A 21,088-nucleotide genomic window follows, 5' to 3' on the forward strand; every position below is an offset into this window, starting at 1 on the left:
AGATAGGCAGCCTTCTCTGGGGTGGAGGCCGGGTGCTCAGTTTTCAGATGAGCTTCATTCCAATGTGGCGAACACGGAACATTTTATTTCCCCACTTGCCTCTATATTTTTATAAGTACTAAGTGGATTTTTTTCCCCTAAAGTGAATTTCATGGCTTGTCTGACCTTTTCACATGCATCCACTAGTTTCTCAGTCTCGCTTCCTGTTTTGCAGACCTAACCTTAAAAAAGAAAGCCTAAAAAAAAAAAAAGGAAGCCTTGCAGAGTTAGGTATTCATGGCTAACCTTGACTGCTCATGTCCCATTTTGAAGGATTTAAGATACTTCTCCATAAATTTAAGAACATTTAGTTAATTGACAACTTCATTTTACACAAAGTAAAGAGTTATATGGTTGGCACCTTTGTACTGTGATTTAAACTCTGATCCCCATTCATGCTTAATAGAATCGCCTAGAGAGTGTTTATTTTGAAATTCAGATTTGAGGCCCCATGGCACAGAATCTGAACTAGAAAGTGTGGCCTGGAAATCAGTGTTTAACATGAGCTTTGGGCAAATCTGATGGTCAGTCCCAGGCACTGACTATCAGATCAACATTTGTGGACCCTTTGTTTAAACCTGAGTACAGGATCACTTCAGGGTAGGCAACTGGAATAAAGCATTTGGCAATCGGGCTTTTAGCGGATCCTGGGTTCCATTACCGGCCTATATCTAATAAAAAGGGGGTATAGAGCACGTGGCAGAGTTCCTGGCCTAAAGTAAACATGCCATCATTGCCAGCTCTTACTCCTCTTGTTGTTTCCATCACACTGTTACTGAAGAAGTAAGAGTTCACAAGGGAGAGGGTCTCTGCAGAGCACTGGAGAGGAGCTGGTGCTCGCACTGGGGACGAGAGGCAGCTGAGATGCAGTTTGTACCTGGGGGCGGGTTTTACCTGAAGGGGCCGTCATTAGATCCTTTTTGCTCTCGAGGAGGTGTGGCTGGGCCTCTGCTCGTACTGACCGTCATGGTGGACCAAGCCCTTCTGGTTGGCTTCCTCTCATGCCTTGGTGGTGCTCCCTCCTGACCTGTGCACCAGGGGAGGGACCCCACAGCACATTTCCTCAGACGTGGGCTGTGCTTGCCTCCTTCAGCCTGTTCACCTTGCCAGCCAGGGGCCAAAAGGTTACCTGCTGTGTGCGTTATAAAAACTAAGTGTGGCTAGTGTTTACGTAGCGTTATCATCTGTGAGGGCCTTTGTCGAGTGCTTTTTACTCATTCTTCTCTGAGCTTCACATTGGCTCTCTGAGTGAGGACTTATTGTCCCCCTTAATTAGTGATGTGGCTGTTGGGTCCTAGGGTGGCTCCATAACTTTCTGCCTGCAGAACGCTGACAAGCCAGGACTTGAGCTCAGACCTGAGTCCCCAGCCCTTGCTTTTCAGCCACCCACTGCCTCTCATGGAGCTGTGCTGGGCTCTGAGATAAGCAGGTCACGGGGCAGGGGACTCCCAGTTTCGCGCCGGAGCTCGGAACACAGATTGCCCTGGTGGGAGGGAGAAAGCACTCGGACAGGGAGGGGTTGCTGCAGCTCCTTTCCTGTTAGAGCAGCCTACGGGGTGAGGACGCACCCCCTCCTCCACCAAGTGGTGCATTTCCCTTTAACATTTAAGTTCCTGCTGTTGCCTATATAGAAATACTATGTTTTTAAAAGATGTATTTAGTCAGCTTGGTTATTTTAAGGTAAAAATGAAAAATAAGTCTTAACTTTTCTGTATCAGACTTTTGGACTCTTTTAACAGGGGAAGAATTAGCCTTTGTTTAACATGTATTATTAAAACTTATTATAATTTAGAAGTCATTAGTCCTTAAATACCCTGCTGTCGGGTCTACGCCTTGTGCTTAAAGACAGCGTGCTCTGTTTTTGTGAACATTATGACCGTGAGCTCTGTGTTTGCTCCTGTTAATGCAGTGTGGTGTTTTACAGCTGAAGCACGTTCCTCCCTATGGATTTCTCTACTATAAACAACTGCAGTCTCTCTTTAGACAGTGCGGCCAAGTCAGATCCATCGTGTTTGATGGTGCAAAGTAAGTAGTGTATTTTTGTAATCCACCGCAATTACGAAAGAACCACGAGATTTTATGTTTACAGGGGCTGATTCTTTCAGCTTGGGGGCGTGTGGAAATGGGTCGTCAGAGGGCTGCTGAGGACACAGCTCTTAAAGCACAGCTGTGGTTTATCTTGTTGTCAGGAGCAGTTTATCTTCTCTTTGAACCACGTTCCTCCTAAAGGACGTCTGGTGCCGAGAAGGTTCAGTAGGGTGATGAGGTTCAGGGTTGGCGCTCTGGAAGTGCCCTGCACTCGGGCGTGTCCATCTGAGATTTCACAGTAAGTTGCCAGCCGCCAGAGATGCCTGCAGGAGAGTTTATCTGCTTATAGTTATTTAGAACTTAGATGTTCTGAATATTTTTGGAAGACAAATATTGCAAAACTCAGTTACATTTGGCCTATTTTAATTGCAGATAAGGAGTAAGTGGTGTGTTTTGGAGTATCACTTTGAGTTTTCATTTCCAAGAGAGAATGCTTATGCACAGAAAAGGCTATTAGGGTTTTTAAATTGATTTTTAATTTTTAAAATTGGGGGCTTCCCTGGTGGCGCAGTGGTTGAGAGTCCGTCTGCCAATGCAGGGGACGCGGGTTCGTGCCCCGGTCCGGGAGGATCCCACATGCCGCGGAGTGGCTGGGCCCGTGAGCCACGGCCACTGAGCCTGCGCGTTTGGAGCCTGTGCCCCGCAACGGGAGAAGCCACAACAGTGAGAGGCCCACATACCACGAGAAAAAAAAAAAAAAAAAAAAATGGAAAAAATTTTCTCGTGTCCTACACATTTTATTAATTTACAAAGTTTTGTAAATCTAGTAAATAAGAAATACTTTTAGTTTTTCTTTGATTAATGTCCAATAACTCAAGTTGAGCATATTCATTCTGCTTAAATTTTGGATTAATTGCCTCACACATTTTAAGTTCCATTCCTGTGATTAATATATTGATTTTCTTTGTAAGCATGTAAATGCCTCACATGGCAAATATATAACCCTAATAAGTAAAGTCTTTCTAGGTGCTTCTAACAACTGTTACAGATTTAATTAAACTTACAGTGTCTCAAGTTTTCTTAAATATTCTTATATAAATTAGCAGTCAAATTCTTAATCACATATACAAAATCACTTACTTAAAAATTGGATCCTCGTAGCTACACCGTCTTTCTTGAATATGGAAAGTCCATTTGCCTTGCTGAGCCTCCAGTTCTGTGTGCGTGGGTGCTCTTCGTCCTGATTTGGATAGTGCAGTCTGGGCTCTCGCTAAGCTTGCAGCGGCCTCTTTCCTTAATCCTTACTGCTGGATTGCATTTGGTGTTCATTTCTTCTTCTTTCTGTCAGGGTTATCTATATAGGTATTCTAATTATATTTTACTTGATTCCTCATAGATTTCTGGTGTTTAGTCATAATACCAATGTCATACCAATTACTTGGGGATGTAACAGTGTTCTTCTGGTGATACCAGTCCTGTGCATCAAATATTAAAGGCAGAGAATGACATAAAATAGTTGCTGAGTCAAGACTGTCCTCCCCCTTGGGATCCAGCAGGGCCTGCTGTGTGCAGGACCAAGGGCACTGGAGCACAGGCCGTACGTGGGCGCACGTTTCCTCCTGTGAGACATTTTCAAATTAGTGGTCGGCGTGGAGAGTAAAATCAGTTCCACAGATGTTTGCCCATCGTGAAGTGTCCTGGGAGAGGCCTGGGGGGTTGGAAGAAGATATCGCATCTGAGGCTCGGAGTAGGAGCAGTGACATTCACCTGGGCCTTCCTCTGGAGGAGTTGGAGGGGCCTGGAGGGGAGGCAGCCCTGGCAGGTGGGGCAGGAGCCCAGTGTGAGCGGAGCTGTGGTTTGGGAAAGCGTAGGGTGTGTGCCAGGCGCAGCCAGAGCCCTCTTGCCGGGAGCTGGTTTTGTGTCAGATTGAGTCTGAAGAGTGGGCGTCAGGCGCTGTCTTTCGGATGGTATTTGTAGCCAGCTGACGAGTATGAACGCCAGTAGTGGGTATTTAGAGAGCCCTGGGTGTTCTGACTAGAACTGTGTTTTGTAGAACTTAACTGGGGAGTGATGAAGAGGAGACGAAGCCGTCCAGCATAAACTTGGCAGTCGTCCAAGCCGAGGTGACTTTTGACATGAAAAGGGGGCAGCGGATGGGAGGGAAGAGCTCTTGGATTCGGCTGTTGATGGCCCGTGGAGGACCAAGATGAGATAGGAGCTAGCGAGGGCCAGGACTTCAGCCGGGGGGAGTGGACAGGAGGGCAGGGCTGGGGGCTGAGGGGGGCGCGGGGAATGTCACGGGTTTGGCTCTCGCCACGTGTTGAGTTGAAAATACTCAGGGAAGACGAGAGTCTTGGAAATGTGCTCTAGAGTATTTGAAAGAAATTATTTCTAAGGAGAGGCTTAGGCTCCTTCTAGAGAAAGATGGCAGAAATGGAAGTGAATAAAGGGAGCTGAGGACAGGAGGAGACTGCACGTGCTCACTTGTGAGCTCACTCAGGGTCGGTGGAGGGGGCTTGAAAGGGAGCCGAGGGCAGGGGGACAGTGCGGTGGAGACAGGAGGCTGCGGAGAGGCCAGAGGACTGGACAGGATGGGACGCGACAGGCTGCCCTTCATCAGCTCGGGGTCCTTCCAGGCCACCCAGAATCACACATTTCCATGACAGTAGTTGAGGCAGTCATAAGTCTATCTTTCTGAGTATGATGTTTTGCTCCGGGAGATTTTGACGTGCATATACAAACAAATGTAAACTTGAAGATTTTTTCCTTTTTGCCAGGAAGTGTCTGGCAGGCACCCTTACTGCATGTTTTTTTTTTTAAATTAATTTATTTTTTGGCTGTGTTGGGTCTTCGTTGCTGCGCGCGGACTTTCTCTAGTTGCAGCGAGCGCGGGCTACTCTTCATTGCGGTGCGTGGGCTTCCCATTGCCGTGGCCTCTCCTGTTGCAGAGCACGGGCTCTAGGTGTGCGGGTTTCAGTAGTTGTGGCACACGGGCTCGGTAGTTGTGGCTCACGGGCTCTAGAGCGCAGGCTCAGTAGTTGTGGTGCACGGGCTTAGTTGCTCCGCGGCATGTGGAATCTTCCCGAACCAGGGCTGAAACCCATGTCCCCTGCATTGGCAGGCAGATTCTTAACCACTGAGCCACCAGGGAAGTCCCCTTACTGCATGTTTGATTCTTATTCCCCCAGAGGGAGGAATGTGATAATAGGACACCGCGATGTGGTTGGGTCGTAAGGTGGGGCATGCCTCAACATTACTGGGTGATAAACTGGATGGTTTTTTGGATGGAGATCAGAAAGATCACTGAACTACTCAGTTGTGTGCTTTTCTCTGTCTGATTTTTATTTTACAATAAAATAGAAGAAAACAAAAACCCGAATCTGTCACTTTGTTCTAATGATGAGAATTAAGATTTCTTAGCCGAAAATTCCTTTTGAACTTAATCTTTATTCTGCATTATACTGAGTAATACATGAGGATGATACTTGGTTTTAATTTAATGGTATGTCATTGTAACTTTTATTTCTCTTAAGTGAATAATTTTCCCTTAGATACGTCTTCTTGATTAATTATTGAAGGAAGAGTTGCTGGTATTTTGAAGAGAGGTGTTACTGAAAATCTCTGTCTAAACTTGAGAGAAATTAACATGCCTCATAAACTTATTTTTTTATTTACATTTGTGGAACAGAGCCTTTGTGGAGTTTTCACGCAATCCAACAGAGAGGTTTAAAACTCTTCCTGCAGTGTATATGGCCATTAAGATGTCTCAGCTGAAAGTTTCCCTTGAACTCAGTGTTCATTCTGCAGAGGAGATTGAAGGGAAGGTGCAAGGAGGGGCTGTTTCCAAGCTCAGGAATACAAGGTATTTTCAGAAGGGAGGCGGGCACAACTCTGTCCACCTGCTTTCACATTCTCAATATTATTTTTAAACAACTGTTTAACCTTGCTTAAGTTCACACTAAAAGCACTGGCGTGGTAGCCTGGTTTCATCATCTCCTAGCTGTGTGTGCTTGGGCACATTACTTGACCTCTCTGAACCTCAGTGTTTTCATCTGTTTAATAGCTATGATACCTATTGTACAAGGCTGTTTGGAGGATTGGGTAGAACCATTTGTGTCATTTTCAGTTTAAATCGGAGGGATTGACCCTAATGTTAGTTTCCTTTCTTCCTCCTTACAGTTACTGCCTTTCTCTTCCTAAGCAGAGGAGAGTCTCCCTTGCCCTTAGCAGAGCCAGCAGTGGGACAAGACGCAGGTGCAGTTGGGAGCAGCCCACCACTTGCCAGCACAGGCCACCCGTCCCTGTTGAGCAGGGTGGGGGGGCCGGACTGCCTGCACGGGTCTGCTTGGCCCCCAGGCAACTGCTGTGCAGTTCGCAGGCTGGCTTCTCTTGGACCAAATTAAATCGCCCTTCAGTGTTTCTGACAGGTTACTTTGCCTTTCAGTCATATTCACACAGTGCTGTATGTAGGAATTCTCCCGCATCTTTTCTTGTTTGTAATCTTTTTAACCCCATGAGGAATTTGACAGGGATTTGAGGAATTGTTGAGGTAGGGAAGTATGTTCCATCGAGTTTCATCCAGTGTGGGATGGTTTGATTCTGCGAGTTTGGGAGTTGAGTGGGTTCAGTCTGTAATAACATGGAGTAGGCCCGTCTTGCTGGGTAACTTAGCCTGAGTCACTCTTGTTTAATAAGTGGGTTGGAAAATTGGGAAGAGAGGTGGATCAGATCTCTTATAATTCTTCCTCTTGATTTAAGAATAAAATTATTAGGAAAGGAAACTTTTTATCAATTTATATTTCATCTCCTGGAATTTTAGCATCTATTATATTATTGCTTCAAGAGATGAATGATAATTCTTCAGTTTATTAGAAAATCACGTATGTGTTTCCTAACAACATTAAATAGGCTTGGATTCTTGTAGTTTTCTAAAAGTCAGAGTCAGTCACCTCTGAAACCACAAGTTAGGAAACATTGCAGGTCCTAGATTTAGAATTTATATCCTTAAAAGTAGATATTCCGTAACAGTCTTGACCTTTAGAATATATTCCTGAAGGGTAGTATGTAACTACTGGCGTACACACCCTCCCCCAGGGCAGCTCAGGAAGCCATCAGAAACTCACATTTCAGATAAGATCGACTTCGTTTGTCATCTCGGCTTTAGGTATTTTATTAAAATGTTCTTTTCTTATAGAAACAGTGGAATAGTTCAAGCAGTAACTTCATATATGTAAACATGTTTTCTTTGTAATACTTTTATTGCCTTTTAAAATAAATTGTGTTAAATAGGGTGAATGTGGACTTCCAGAAGCAGACAGTTGATCCTGTGCAAGTCTCATTTAACACGTTAGACAGATCCCAGAAGATTACAGATCTCTTCTTAACGATTGATGTTACAGAGGTAAGAATGGTGTGGTCCAGTCATCAGAGCTTTTCTGTCGTCTTAATCTAGAGCTGTCATGTTGTACACGTGAGATAGTGGATGTATAGAGACACTCGCCCACAGCCTGTGTACCTTAGTCATCTACACTGGACCCTTAAACAGTGTGGGGCTAATCCATGGGTAACTCACTGTCGGCCCTCCGTATCCGTGGTCCCACCGCATCCTCAGATTCGACCAGCCACGGACCATGCAGTCCTGTAGTCTTTACTGTTGAAAAGTATCCGGGTAAGCAGACCCTCGCAGAGCAAACCTGCCTTGTTTAAGGGTTACCTGTAGCAAATCTGGATGAGCTTGAATTACTCTCACTTGCTGAATTGAAATGTGGCTGTAACACAAATGTGTAAACACAAATATTCATTCTAGAGTCAAAGTTTAATTTTTAAAATGTTAGTACATTTTAAAATCAGTTTTGGCGACAAGATACATGTAAAAATGTTAATTGGCATAGTGCTATTTGCTTGTGTAATTCAATTTACATCCACAAAACTAGCATTGGCACCATTATTCATTGGGGTATAGTTTTTACTTCTTCAAAATAAAATTTCAGTTAAAATGCATCGGGCTTCCTGGTAAATCTGTAGTTACCCTTCACTGGGAGACTTCCCATAGAAACCTGGATGCCAGGAGACTGGAGAGCTCCAGCAGTGCGGCCCTGGCCATCTTGCAGCGGCAGCAGGCGAGGACATCCACTCTCCCGTCCCCTCACTGCTCTTCCAGGGGGCTGTGCGTTCACCCCGCACCCAGCCCTCACCACCCAGAGGGCCCCTGGGGCCCCTGGGGTCTGGTCAGGGATGGAACAGCCCTGTTCTCATGTGCCCCCCAGAGCCTACAGTGCTTGTGTGCCCGCAAGTCTTGTGCCTCCAGACAGCGTTCCTCACCTCGCTCAACCCGGGCACCCCCTCCCCCGTAGAATACTTAGGGACCGGGGAATCTGGCTTGTGACATGTAGTAGGGTGGTATGCCAGGGCTGCAGTTTGAGAGTCTGTGCCTCTTGACGGAAATCCTCTCTAGAGTTCATCTCTGCTCTTCCTCCTCCTTTTTAGGTGGTTGAAGTGGGGCACTTTTGGGGATATAGGATTGATGAAAAAAGCTCAGAGATTCTGAAAAAGCTTACTGCTGAAATCAGCCGTCTGAAGTTGGTGCCCTTGCCCGTTCACCCACATCCAGACTTGGTCTGTCTGGCTCCTTTTGCTGATTTTGATAAAGAAAGCTACTTTAGAGCACAAATCCTTTATGTTTCTGGAAATTCTGCTGAGGTATGTTTTTCTGTAACAAATCACTGAAAGGGAAATGAAACAGACTTATAGCAGTTGATAGAAAGTCTTTTCTAACCTCAAGTGGAAATTAAATATAAACTAATTACAGTTAGAAAAGTGGTCTAGTAGCAAAGTTACTTCCCTCAGTGACGTGAGGATTTAAGCCCCAGTCCCTGGGAATCCTGTGATGACAGAGCTGGGATGGACGGTCGAGTGGCCGTGGCTGGTGGCACAGTGTTTGCCTGGGCCTGTACTAACGGAGGCACTTTCCTCATCCTCTAGGTGTTCTTTGTAGACTACGGAAACAGAGCGCATGTAGCTCTGGACGTCTTAATGGAGATTCCCTGTCAGTTTCTTGAACTTCCCTTTCAGGTAAGGTCGAGACGCTCCCGTGGTCTGAGAGCGTAAAGCTAGAAGGGTTCTGGAGGCCATGTGGTTGCCCCTCAGCTTATGGACAGGGCCAAGGCCCAGAGGGCTGGCATTCGTTTTGTCGTGCTCTCCGAATTTGGTTTCTGCTTCTTCCCAAAAATATATTGCTGTAGATATTTTTGCTAGTACTGCTTTTGGAGCAAGTTAAAATGTATGGAGTGTTTCACACTTAGCAAAAAAGGTAGTTTTAATTCAGCAGTAATTTCTAATGCTTTCCCACATAAACTTTCTAAAAGTTATTCTAAACTTTTTTTGTTTTCGAAAAGGAAAAACAAGGGTTTTTTTACCTATGAAATCCTCACTTACCCTGAAACTGTTTTCAGTAGGATTTGTAGGAGATCACTGGTGAGGATCCCAGCACCAGGGTCACTTTTCAGTGGTATTTGGGGTGAGTGTCTCGCACATTTATAAACTGGCTCAGCTGTGCGCTTCTGTCTCGTAGGCTTTGGAGTTTAAGATTTGCAAGATGCGCCCATCCGCGAGGTGTCTGGTGTGCGGCGAGCACTGGAGCGGCAGGGCCAGCCGGCGCTTCTCCTCGCTGGTCAGTGGCCACGCCCTCCTCGTGAAGGTCTTCTCCGTGGTGCATGGCGTCCTACATGTGGACGCCTACCTCTCCTCGGCGCTGCAGGACGCCGTCAACGTGCGAGACGTCCTCGTCAAGGAGGGCTATGCCGAGCTGGCCGAGGAGCCCTATGAGTCCAAGGTGTGCGCTTCCGTCCTCCTTTTAGGAGCCTGTGTGTGTGTCTGAGTGTGTGTGTGCAGAGGGCGGGGGAGTGAGAGAGAAGGGGGGCCCTTTTCCTCTCTCAGGATATTGGGGGGTGAAGAGCTGGACAGTGTTTAGTGTGTTGAGGTCTGTGGTGCCCTCGTAAATGTCTTCTAGTTTCTTTGAGACCGAATAATGGTGGTCAAGTGATGTTCTTGTTGGTTTCTGATTATGGAGCTGTTTTTTTTTTTCTTGGAATGAAGATTATATGTGAAAATGTTCTCTGTTTGGGGATTTTTAAAAAAATGGATTCCAAGATTTAGCTCCCTAAGGAAAGTAATCATATAAAATATTAGTTTCAAGTATTTTGAACATTTCAAAATGTCTTTCAGCTGTTTCTTTCAAAATCAGTTCTGAAGCTATTTTTCTTGATCTGAAGGTTTGAGGTGCCACATTGAGGCTCACGTTGAAGGTGGTTTGTTTTTCCTTCTGTAATTTCTGCTGGGGATGAGGTGCTGAGTTGGGCAAGGGACAAACAAGCAGGATAACGTCACTCTAGAGCTGGCTGGGTTGTGTTTCCATGTGGGAAAACACTTCCGGGGATCCTGGTAATATTCCCAATATGAAACTGACTTTTTTTTTTTTTTTTTTTTTTTTTTTGCGGTACGCGGGCCTCTCACTGTTGTGGCCTCTCCCGTTGTGGAGCGCAGGCTCAGCGGCCATGGCTCACAGGCCCAGCCGCTCCGCGGCATGTGGGATCCTCCCGGACCAGGGCACGAACCCGTGTCCCCTGCATCGGCAGGTGGACTCTCAACCACTGTGCCACCGGGGAAGCCCGAAACTGACATTTTGTATACAAAAAATTCTTTTTCTCACTCTTTTCAGTTATTTGATGGCTGAAAGGTAGTAAAGGCTAATGAATTGAGCCTTTAATGCATTCTGTTTTATTTCTTTTGTTTGAATTTTAAAATGTACTTGAGAAAATTATCTTTTGATACCTTAATAATGTAAAGATCACCTAAGAATAAGGTCATGCCTGTGAAATACTTTGATTAGCTTGGAATAAAGTGCTTTTAGTACTGGTTTTCCTTTTAGCAAAATGAACTTTTCTTATTTTGTTCAGCAAAGCCATGAAGTTCTCAAGGGTCTCTTTTCCAAATCAGCAGAATATGTGACAGACATGTCCGAGCCATCCGCCTTGAAAGACGACAAAAAGTATCTGATCCGGATTTTGTTAGAGAGCTTTTCTTCCAATAAACTGGGTAACCCAAACTGCAAGGTAATTTATAGGAGTTATTTTAAAATACAGTTAAAATTAAAAAAAAATCATTCTACATTTATAAGCTGAATTGTAGCTAGTAGTCATGGTGGTTTTTTCTTTACTGTTTTTTTTAAAATTAATTTATTTTTGGCTGTGTTGGGTTTTCGTTGCTGCGCGTGGGCTTTTTATAGTTGTGGTGAGCGGGGGCTGCTCTTCGTTGCGGTGCACGGGCTTCTCATTGCTGTGGCTTCTCTTGTTGTGGAGCACGGGCTCTAGGCACGTGGGCTTCAGTAGTTGTGGCACGTGGGCTTCAGTAGTTGTGGCTCATGGGCTCTAGAGCACAGGCTCAGTAGTTGAGGTGTACGAGCTTAGTTGTTCCGCGGCATGTGGGGTCTTCCCGGACCAGGGCTCGAACCTGTGTCCCCTGCATTGGCAGGTGGAGTCTTAACCACTGTGCCACCAGGGAAGTCCCTCTTTACTGGTTTTTAACTGTTACTTTTCTCACAATAGAGCCTATATTAATAAGACCAAAACCCAGGGTTTAGTATAGAGCAATGCTTTGACTAGTTCTTCTTTTCTTCCAAAAAAAAATTATTTATTTATTTATTTATTTATTAATTAATTAGCTAGCTAGCTATTCCGGGTCTTAGTTGCAGCATGTGGGGTCTAGTTCCCTGACCAGGCTCGAACCTGGGCCCCCTGCATTGGGAGCGCAGAGTCTTAGCCAGTGGGCCACCAGGGAAGTCCCATGACTAGTTCTTTTTTAAAACTAACCTTTCCAAAGGCGATGTTGAGTGAAAAAAATGCACAGCCTGAAAGTTGAGGATTATATTTTATTTGGCAGACTTTCTGAGGACTTGAAGCCTGGGAGGCAGCCTCTCAGGTAGTTCTGAGGGACTGCTCCGAAGAGGTGAAGGAGAAGCCAGGATGTATAGGAATTTTGCAACAAAAACCAGGCAGTCGGACAGCAGGCAACATTTTTCAGTCACAGCGACCAGTGCTTGTCTGTCAGAGCAAGGGGAAGCACAGTGTGTGGGCTTTTGAGAACCAGCGTCAAGGCTTAGCTTCATCCCGTGGAGGTGCTCTAGTCACTTGGCCCGTTTGGAGGAGGGCTGACAGGGACTCACTCTTACACTGCCCCAGCCTTTGGCTGTGTGGTCATAGACCTGCTTATTTAACTGGAATAGTCTGCTGCCATGAAAAGAATACTTTCACTGAAGTATTTGGCAGTGTTTCCTTTTTTTGACCAAAGTATGTGTATGTATTTATATATATAGAGAGAGGAAAGTTAGCGAAACCATGGAAGGAATCAGTTGCATACCAGAAAAATACCTCCTTTAACGCATTTTTCTCCCATTAAATCTCAAAGATGTTATGACTGACGAAGGTGTAGCTTTTTTCTTTTTTTAAACTATGAGCTGGCTTTTGGATTTTTTAAATGTATGTGAAGTGACATTTTACTTACTGGTAACATCTTGTATATTTTATGTGTACAGGCAATACTTCATGGGCCTTTTAACCCTTATGAACTGAGGTGTCATAGTCTGACCAGAATATCCAAGTTCAGGTATGATTAACTTAAGTTTCCCATGAAGTTTTTTTCTTTGGTCCTCTTTTTACAGAGCTCATCAGAAACTATCTTTTTTTTAATACCTGACCTGTAGGAATGTGTTACTTTTTCTGACTCCTTCCAGCTTCTCCACTAGCTCCAAATCTGCAGTTCCCATTCTCTCTTATGTGAAAGCCATTCTGTATAAGACATGTTGGAGTATCTTTCATCAAAGCCTTCGTTTTTTCTGCTCTTACTGTAATTGTTATACATTCAGCAGGTCTGTGAGTGCCCCCTGCGTCCTGGGAGCAGTTGGGGAGAACAGTAGTGAACAAACACAGCTGGTGTCCTCCCTCAGATTATGGGTCCAGTGGGCAGAGGGTAGGACAGAGAAAGCCACTTATTTCAAGATAGGTTGATGAGGGTCTTGTTAGGGGCCATGGAACATTACGAAGGCATCTAAGAGGGGCCCCTGTCCACAGTCGGAAGGCCGTCGAGATTTTCCAGGGAAATGTGAGACCTGAAGCCTGCAGAGGAGTTAGACCAGGAGAAGTCCAGCTGTCAGGGCAGGCAGGGTGAGGGCTGGGTGGGGAGGGTCCCAGCAGCAGGCATATGGGCCTTGGGTCACCTCTGAGGAAGTGGAGGGAAAGTGCGGGGGCTGCAGAGCCTCACAAGCCACGTGGGAAGCCTCACTGTGTGTGCTTTATTTTTTAATTTTTTTAATTTTTTATAAATTATTTATTTTTGGGTGTGTTGGGTCTTCGTTTCTGTGCAAGGGCTTTCTCTAGTTGCAGTGAGTGGGGGCCACTCTTCATCGCGGTGCGCGGGCCTCTCACTGTCACGGCCTCTCTTGTTGCGGAGCACAGGCTCCGGACGCGCAGGCTCAGTAGTTGTGGCTCACGGGCTCTAGAGCGCAGGCTCAGTAGTTGTGGTGCATGGGCTTAGTTGCTCCACAGCATGTGGGAGCTTCCCAGACCAGGGCTCGAACCCATGTCCCCTGCATTGGCAGGCAGACTCTCAACCACTGCGCCACCAGGGAAGCCCTGTGTGCACTTTAAATGGTCACTTCGGCTACAGGGTAGACCCTGGCTTCTCGAAGTCTCCTCCAGGACCAGCAGCAGACGTGTCCCCAAGAGCTTGTTAGGGATGCAGGGCTCAGCCCCACCCAGACCTTTCGAACCTGCATTTTCACAAGGTGTTCAAGTGCTCTGTGAACACTTTAAAGTGTGCAGAGCTCCAGCATGAAGGACGCTCGGGTAGGCGCAGACCTCTGAGGCTGCTCACACTGTGCTCCAGAGCAGGACCGCCGTGGACCGTGCCGAGTCCACGACAGGAGGTGCAGAGGTGGGCAGCTTTGTGAGAGCTTTCGGTGTGGACCCAGCAGGCCGGTGCCTGATTAGAGTTGGTGCTGGGGGAGGAGTGGGAGTGGAGGGCGCCCTGCTGGGCTCCGCTGAGAGGGGGAAGGGGGCGGGTGGCCACGGCACAGAGGTCTGGGGCGCAGGTAGAGGTTCGGGCAGCGTCAGCACGTGGCTCCAGGGATGGCTGGGATCACACGAGGGGTGGAAGAGCGGAAGGGGTGGAGGACCAGCCCCAGGGCTCCAGCGTGAGGAGGCTCAGTGCAGACGGGCCGTGGTGTATTGCGCCTGTTGGGCCTGTGTCTGCGTGTCGGAGTGCCTTTGAAACGTGCTCCTCGCGGGTTTGGCGTCACTCACTGCCTCGCGGGTGGGGGAGCAGCCGTCTCCCGACAGCTCTCCTTTCAGGCGTGTTCGGATTGAGAAGGAGAGCATCAACTCCGTCATCATCAGCGACAGCCCTGAGGACCTCCACCAGAGGATGCTGGTTGCAGCTTCCCTTTCGGTTAACGCCACCGGTGAGTGAAGGCCTGCTGTCCCTGCGGTGTTGCTTTTCTCTTCTTCCCCTTGACTCCAGTTCCTGGAACAGTTTGTCTTGTAATCAGTGAACAGCCTCACGCCTGTGTGCCATGTTTTAGACTATTTCCTGAGTACACTGGCTGGTGGGAGTTTAAGAACTGGAGCATCATCACCTTCCCGCTGTGCAGGGATGCGTGGATTGATTCCTTGATCATCCATTCATTCCACTGTGCTTGGCCACGAAGGAGAGCAAATCCAAGAGCTTGGCCCAGGGACAAACCCTATAGCCTAAGGAGGAGAAAGGAAAGGCGAGAGTAACCAGACAGGACGGGTCCCCAAACGGGGTCGAAGCTTGAGCCTTAGGATAAGGGGTTCCTCTTGGGGTGCTGTGGGGACCGACACCAGGGAGCACTTCTCTGCTGGGGCACATCTGTGGGGACAGACTCAACACAGGGAGGGAGGCCTGAGGACAAGGAGGAGTTGTGGGGGGGAAGATGGCACACTCATTACAATGCGCCCAGCGCTGCCCTTGGCTGTGACTGTCCACAGGGTCCACCATGCTGCTGAGGGAGACCTCGCTGATGCCGCACATCCCCGGCCTTCCTGCGCTTCTCAGCATGCTGTTTGCACCAGTCATGGAGCTCAGGTATGGGGTGCTCCCTCGTCTTGTCCCCAGGCTTTGGTAAGATGCGAACCCAGTGGGAGAAACGGGGCCCCTCCCTCCTTTTGGAGAGAAAGCGCTGATGGAAAAGTGTCCTTGGCAGGTCTGGAGGCCGGCCGCACCTCCCCCAGCTTCAGTGTGATTGAGGGAGGCATTATGGTTATTTGCGGAGCTACACTGAGACTCAGTTTAGAAAGAAGCTCAGAGAGCTGACAAGGACATGCAGCCTCACACAGGAGCGTGACTTGAAGTGGGGCAAGGGATCAAAGTGGAGGTGGAGGTGAGGCCCAGCATCAGCACCGCGCTGATGGACGTCCTGTTGTTAATGGGCTGTGGTTGTGACACCAAGTCTCCTGGCACCGGTTGTCAGTGGGAAACCATGCCCGTCCCACTCGCGATGGTGCCACGAGGTAAGACTGCAGCGGTGGCTCTTTCTTGTGCCAAGATCAGACAGGAACTCCTAGAGGCTTTAGTAAAGAGAAGTGTGTCAGTGAGCAGGGCTCGCTTTTTTTTTTTAATTAATTAATTAATTTCTTTTTGGCTGCATTGGGTCTTCATTGCTGCGTGCGGGCTTTCTCTAGTTGCGGCGAGCAGGGGCTACTCTTCGTTCCAGTGCGTGGGCTGCTCATTGCGGTGGCTTCTCGTTGTGGAGCATGGGCTCTAGGCGTGTGGGCTTCAGTAGTTGTGGCATGTAGGCTCAGTAGTTGTGGCTCACGGGCTCTAGAGCGCTGGCTTCAGTAGTTGTGACACACGGGCTCAGTTGTTGTGGCTTGCGGGCTCTAGAGTGCCAGGTCAGTAGTTGTGACGCACGGGCTTAGTTGCTCCACAGCATGTGGGATCTTCCCGGACCAGGGCTCGAACCTGCGTCCCCTGCATTGGCAGCCGGATTCTTAACCAATGCGCCACCAGGGAAGCCCCTCAATATTTTCTAATAACCTATAAGGGAAAAGAGTCTGAAGAGGGATATATACACATACATACATATATATATCCAAATTGCTGTGTTGTATACCTGAAACTAACACAATATTGTTAATCAACTATACTTCAATAAGTAAATAAATATATATATACTATCTGTATGTATAAAATAAACTCAGGCTGCCCATTCAAAAAAACAAAAACAAAAAACCCCGTGGCTTAACAATTTTGAAATATTAACTTTTCTCAAAACTTTTCATTTAGAGTTGATCGAGATGGCAAATGCTATACTGGAGTCCTCTGTGGTTTGGGGTGGAATCCGACTACAGGGGCCCCTCTCCTGCCGGAGCATGACATGGAGCTCGCATTTGACGTGCAGTTCAGCGTGGAGGATGCCATAGAGGTAAGGCTGCTGAGGTCATCATAGAGTGGGAGCTGCTGCTCGCTCTCGTTTTGCTGGTACAGCCGTTTAGCAACAGGAGCTGTGTCTGACGCCGTGCTTAAAATGCAGGCGCACACCTCCGGTCCTGGAGGTGCTCGCTCTCCCTTGACCTGCCTGTTTTACTTTTCTGTGCAAAGTAGCTTCCTGACAGGTGGTGCTCTCTGAATTTCTCATTAGGTACCTCCCGGCACAGTAAGCCTTCCTGGGCAGTAGGACTGAACAGCAGGCAGCAAGACTGCCGTGCATGTCTACCCAGGCCTCACCCCAAGTCAGGACCAGCTGGACATCCTTGCTAGTTCCTGTTGGGGACTGAGGAAAGTCCTGCCCCACTCGGTCCTTTCCACACACACGCGGTGGGGGGCTTGCTGGGCTGACCCTTGGGTGCAAACTCGACTCTGCAGCGGAAGTACCTATGCTGGTCTGGGACCAGATCAGTGCACAAGTTAAGGCTGACCATTTAGAGACTTGGGTGACAAAGTAATTTTATAGCTTTTGAATTTAATAATGAAAAATTTGGGCTTATGTTTTATATGCTTTTGTTTTTGTATTTCATTGTTGTAGTAACTCAGTTCTCTTGCATTTTACAAAATGAGAAACAAAGCTGGTCTTTCAGGACAGGTAGTTTGGAAGCACTCCTCCAGAGTGCTAGAAGTTCCATGGAGTCGCTGAGGTTGGCATAGCTGTGCAGGAGGGGGTGGGGTGGGGGAGGGGCACTGGGTGAGGCCTGCGGTCTGGTCCTTTCTCCAGGGGGCATGTGGCTTTGTTGATTGAACTTGACTGCCCTTTCATGTAAAGGGGCTTTGGAGCTTAAAAGTACTCCTTAGATCATAGACCTAGTCATGAAATGTGAAGCTGTAAAACTTCTAGAAGTAAATGCAGGAGAAAATCTATATGACCTTGGGTTTGGCAATGAGTTTGTAGATGCAATGAAGCATAATCTGAAAGAAAAAATTGATAATTTGGACTTTATCAAATTAAAACCTGCTCTGCAGAAGACCCTGTTAAGAGGATGAAAAGACAAGCTACACACGGGGAGGAAATATTTGCAAATATGTATCTAAGGAAGGACTTTTGTTCATAATGTGTAATGAACTCTTAAAACTCAACAAAATAAGCAATTAAATTAAATATGGATGGCAATAAACCAATGAAAAGGTGTTCAACATCATATGTCATTAGGAAAATGCAAGTTAAGATCTCAGTGATGTACCTCTGCAGACCTATTAGAATGGCTAAAATCCAAAAAACTGAAAATACCCAGTGCTGGCAAGGATGTGGAGCAACAGGAACACTGTTACTGCTGGTGGGAGTGCAGAGCGGGGCTAGTGTTTTGTGGAGGATAAGGTTCTTCAAAGTTAAACATACACCGACCGTAAGACCCAGGAGTCCTACTTTTAAGTATTTATCAAAGAGATTTGAAAACTTACATCCACATAAGACCTGTTTGTGAATATGGATTGCAGCATTCATAATAGCTAACAACTGGAAGCAGTCAAGATGTCCTTCAGCAGGGGATGGACAAGCTGTGGCACAGCCGTACACAGTGGAGCACTGCGCAGCAGTAAAGGGAGTGAGCAGTTGATTCCTGCAACAACGTGAGCGAATTTTAAATGCATGTTATTAAGTGAGAGAAGCCAGGACTCGGGCGGGGGCTGCAGATGGTATGATTCTATTCATATGACATTCTGGAAAAGGCCAGACTATAGGGACGGAAAACAGATTCGTGGTTCCTGGGGGCAGAGGAGTGATGGACCACAAAGGATACCACAGGGACTGGAGAGTGAAGGAGCTGCCCTGTGTGTGCTGCGGGGGTAGATGCATGGCTCTGTGTGCTTGTCAAAACCCGTAGTCTGACTACCAAATGTAAAATAGATGGCTAGTGGGAAGCAGCCGCATAGCACAGGGAGGTCAGCTCGGTGACTTGTGACCACCTAGAGGGGTGGGATAGGGAGGGTGGGAGGGAGACGCAAGAGGAGGGGATATAGGGTTGTATGTATGTATATAGCTGAATCACTTTGTTATACAGCAGAAACTAACACAACATTGTAAAGCAATTGTACTCCAATGAAGATGTTAAAAACAACAACAACAAAAAACCAAAAAATCCCATAGTCTGGGGCTTCCCTGTTGGTGTAGTGGTTAAGACTCCACGCTCCCAGTGCAGGGGGCCCGGGTTCGATCCTTGGTCAGGGAATTAGATCCCACGTGCGTGCCGCAGCTAAGAGTTAGCCTGCCACAACTAAGGAGCCCATTGCTGCAACTAAGGAGTCCACCTGCTGCAGCTAAGACCTGGTGCAACCAAATAAGTAAGTAAAAAAATAGTTTTTCCCATCTTGCAAGATGGCGGGTGAAAAGGCTGAGAAGCCAGATACTAAGGAGAAAAACCTGAAGCCAAGAAGGCTGATGCTGGTGGCAAGGTTAAAAAGGTGAAGCAGGTTAAGAAGGGGAAGCCTCACTGCAGCCGAAACCCTGTCCTCGTCAGAGGAATTGGCAGATATTCCCGATCGGCTGTGTATTCCAGAAAGGCCTCGTACGAGAGGAAGTATTCAGCAGCTAAATCCAAGGTTGAAAAGAAAAAGAAGGTGAAGGTTCTTGCTACTGTCACAAAACCAGTTGGTGGTGACAAGAATGGTGGTACCCGGGTGGTTAAACTTCGCAAAATGCCTAGGTATCATCCTACTGAAGATGTGCCTTGAGAGCTGTTGAGTCACGGCAAAAAACCCTTCAGTAAGCATGTGAGAAAACTGCGCGCTAGCATCACTCCTGGGACCATTCTGATCTGCCTCACTGGGCGCCACAGAGGCAAGAGGGTCATTTTCCTGAAGCAGCTGAGCAGTGGCTTGCTACTTGTGACCGGGCCTCTGTCCCTCAATCGAGTTCCTCTGTGGAGAACACACCAGAAATCTGTCATTGCCACTTCCACCAAAATTGATATCAGTGGTGTGAAAATCCCAGAACATCTCACTGACGCTTACTTCAAGAAGAAGAAACTGCGTAAGCCCAGGCACCAGGAAGGTGAGATCTTCGACACAGAGAGAGAGAAATACGAGATTACAGAGCAGCGGAAGGTTGATCAGAAAGCTGTGGACTCAAATCCTGCAAAGAATCAAAGCTGTTCCTCAGCTCCAGGGCTACCTCCGCTCTGTGTTCGCTCTTACAAACAGAATTTATCCTCACAAAGTAGTGTTCTAAACTTCTTACAAAGAACCTAATTAAATAATTGGGTCCAAAAAAAAATAAGTAAAAAAATAAATATTAAAAAAAAAAAACATAGTCCATGCCCCGTGAAAGAGTGGAACTCTGATATATGCAATCCACACACACACACACACACACACACACACCCAACACCGACTAGGATTTGGGGGATAATTGCATTGAAGGGGGTGAGGGGAAAAGGAGCTTTGGAAAACACTTTTGACTGGAAATGGTAAGGCTCCTGTCTTCTACTTGGTAAAGTTGTTTCTCATGGAGTGCAAGTTATTTCTGAAACTGTGTGCTACTGGGCTTGAGCAACAGAGTAAACGGACGCAGGAGCCAGGTTTCTTATTACTAAACTTAGAGATGGACTTAGAAAGGAAGGCTAGAACACACCCTGTGGGACAGGGTGACTGAGAGACATGGTTCAGTAGGAATTCATGTTTAACTTCATGCAAGTAAGTTACGTGTGTATACATGATTTCGTACGCACGCACCAATAACCTAGCTCTCTGAGCGCAAGAAATGATGACACCCCAGTAGCCATGAACAAACCCAGGGCCCAGATTGCGGTTTCTGATAGGATTTTCCAATAAAAGGAACCAGGGCTCCTTGGAGAAATGGGCAGAGGAAACACAGGATGAGCCTGGAGCTTCTTGTAGAGCGAGGAAGTAAAGAAGCACTCAAGAAACAAAAGTATGCAGCCTGTCACAGGGACATGGGAGGCCAGTGGCCAGGGTTGGGACAGAGCAATAAAATAAATCATGGGGTATTGGGTTATAACCCACAGTGTCCAAAGGGTGTAAACAAGTGATTGAATAAACAAATGGGGACGAGGAGACAAATCTTCCACTCAGGAGAATTCCCAGCAGTGCCCAGGAGGTGGAGCTTACACCTCCCCTGTTCCCTCCTCCCCGCTTTGAGAGTGGACTAGACTTAGTGACTGGCTTCCACGGAGCCTGGCAGACACTGCCTCGGCTAAGTGGCCAAGGCCAGCATCACCAGTGATCCGTCCTGGCGATGGCGCACGTGTCCTGACGGGACGGGATGAGAAGGGCCCCCACCTCTTTGGGGTTCTCCCCAGAACTCACCACCCCAACCTAATCATGAGAAAGGCGTCACATAAGCCCAGACTAGGGGGCATCTCACAAAATATCTGACCAGAAATCAGAACTGTCAAGGTCTCAAAAAACAGGAAAAGGCTAAGAAACTGCCCTGGACCAAAGGAGACCGGGGAGACGTGACAACAGGTGCAGTGTGGTGCCCTGGATTGGGTCCGGAGATAGA

At 47.2% G+C, this 21,088-nt stretch overlaps 1 protein-coding gene and 1 pseudogene across 1 annotated transcript in view; both read left to right on the top strand.

The window, feature by feature from the left end:
- TDRD9 (tudor domain containing 9) overlaps window positions 1–21,088 on the top strand; it is a 124,565-nt gene that overhangs the window by 91,822 nt on the left and 11,655 nt on the right. The window contains exons 23-33 of the mRNA XM_089908266.1: window positions 1,964–2,064; window positions 5,756–5,929; window positions 7,357–7,468; window positions 8,554–8,766; window positions 9,049–9,138; window positions 9,638–9,898; window positions 11,022–11,177; window positions 12,656–12,726; window positions 14,469–14,578; window positions 15,129–15,225; window positions 16,426–16,564. Of these exons, the coding sequence (XP_089764392.1) occupies window positions 1,964–2,064; window positions 5,756–5,929; window positions 7,357–7,468; window positions 8,554–8,766; window positions 9,049–9,138; window positions 9,638–9,898; window positions 11,022–11,177; window positions 12,656–12,726; window positions 14,469–14,578; window positions 15,129–15,225; window positions 16,426–16,564 (1,524 nt within the window). The remainder of the gene's footprint in view (window positions 1–1,963; window positions 2,065–5,755; window positions 5,930–7,356; window positions 7,469–8,553; window positions 8,767–9,048; window positions 9,139–9,637; window positions 9,899–11,021; window positions 11,178–12,655; window positions 12,727–14,468; window positions 14,579–15,128; window positions 15,226–16,425; window positions 16,565–21,088) is intronic.
- LOC111176023 (large ribosomal subunit protein eL6 pseudogene) lies at window positions 18,929–19,829 on the top strand (annotated as a pseudogene).

This window comes from Delphinapterus leucas, chromosome 2, assembly GCF_059928025.1.
Source record: "Delphinapterus leucas isolate spDelLeu-1000000601 "Yukka" chromosome 2, BTC_Dleu_Yukka2, whole genome shotgun sequence".
Lineage (NCBI taxonomy): Eukaryota > Metazoa > Chordata > Mammalia > Artiodactyla > Monodontidae > Delphinapterus > Delphinapterus leucas.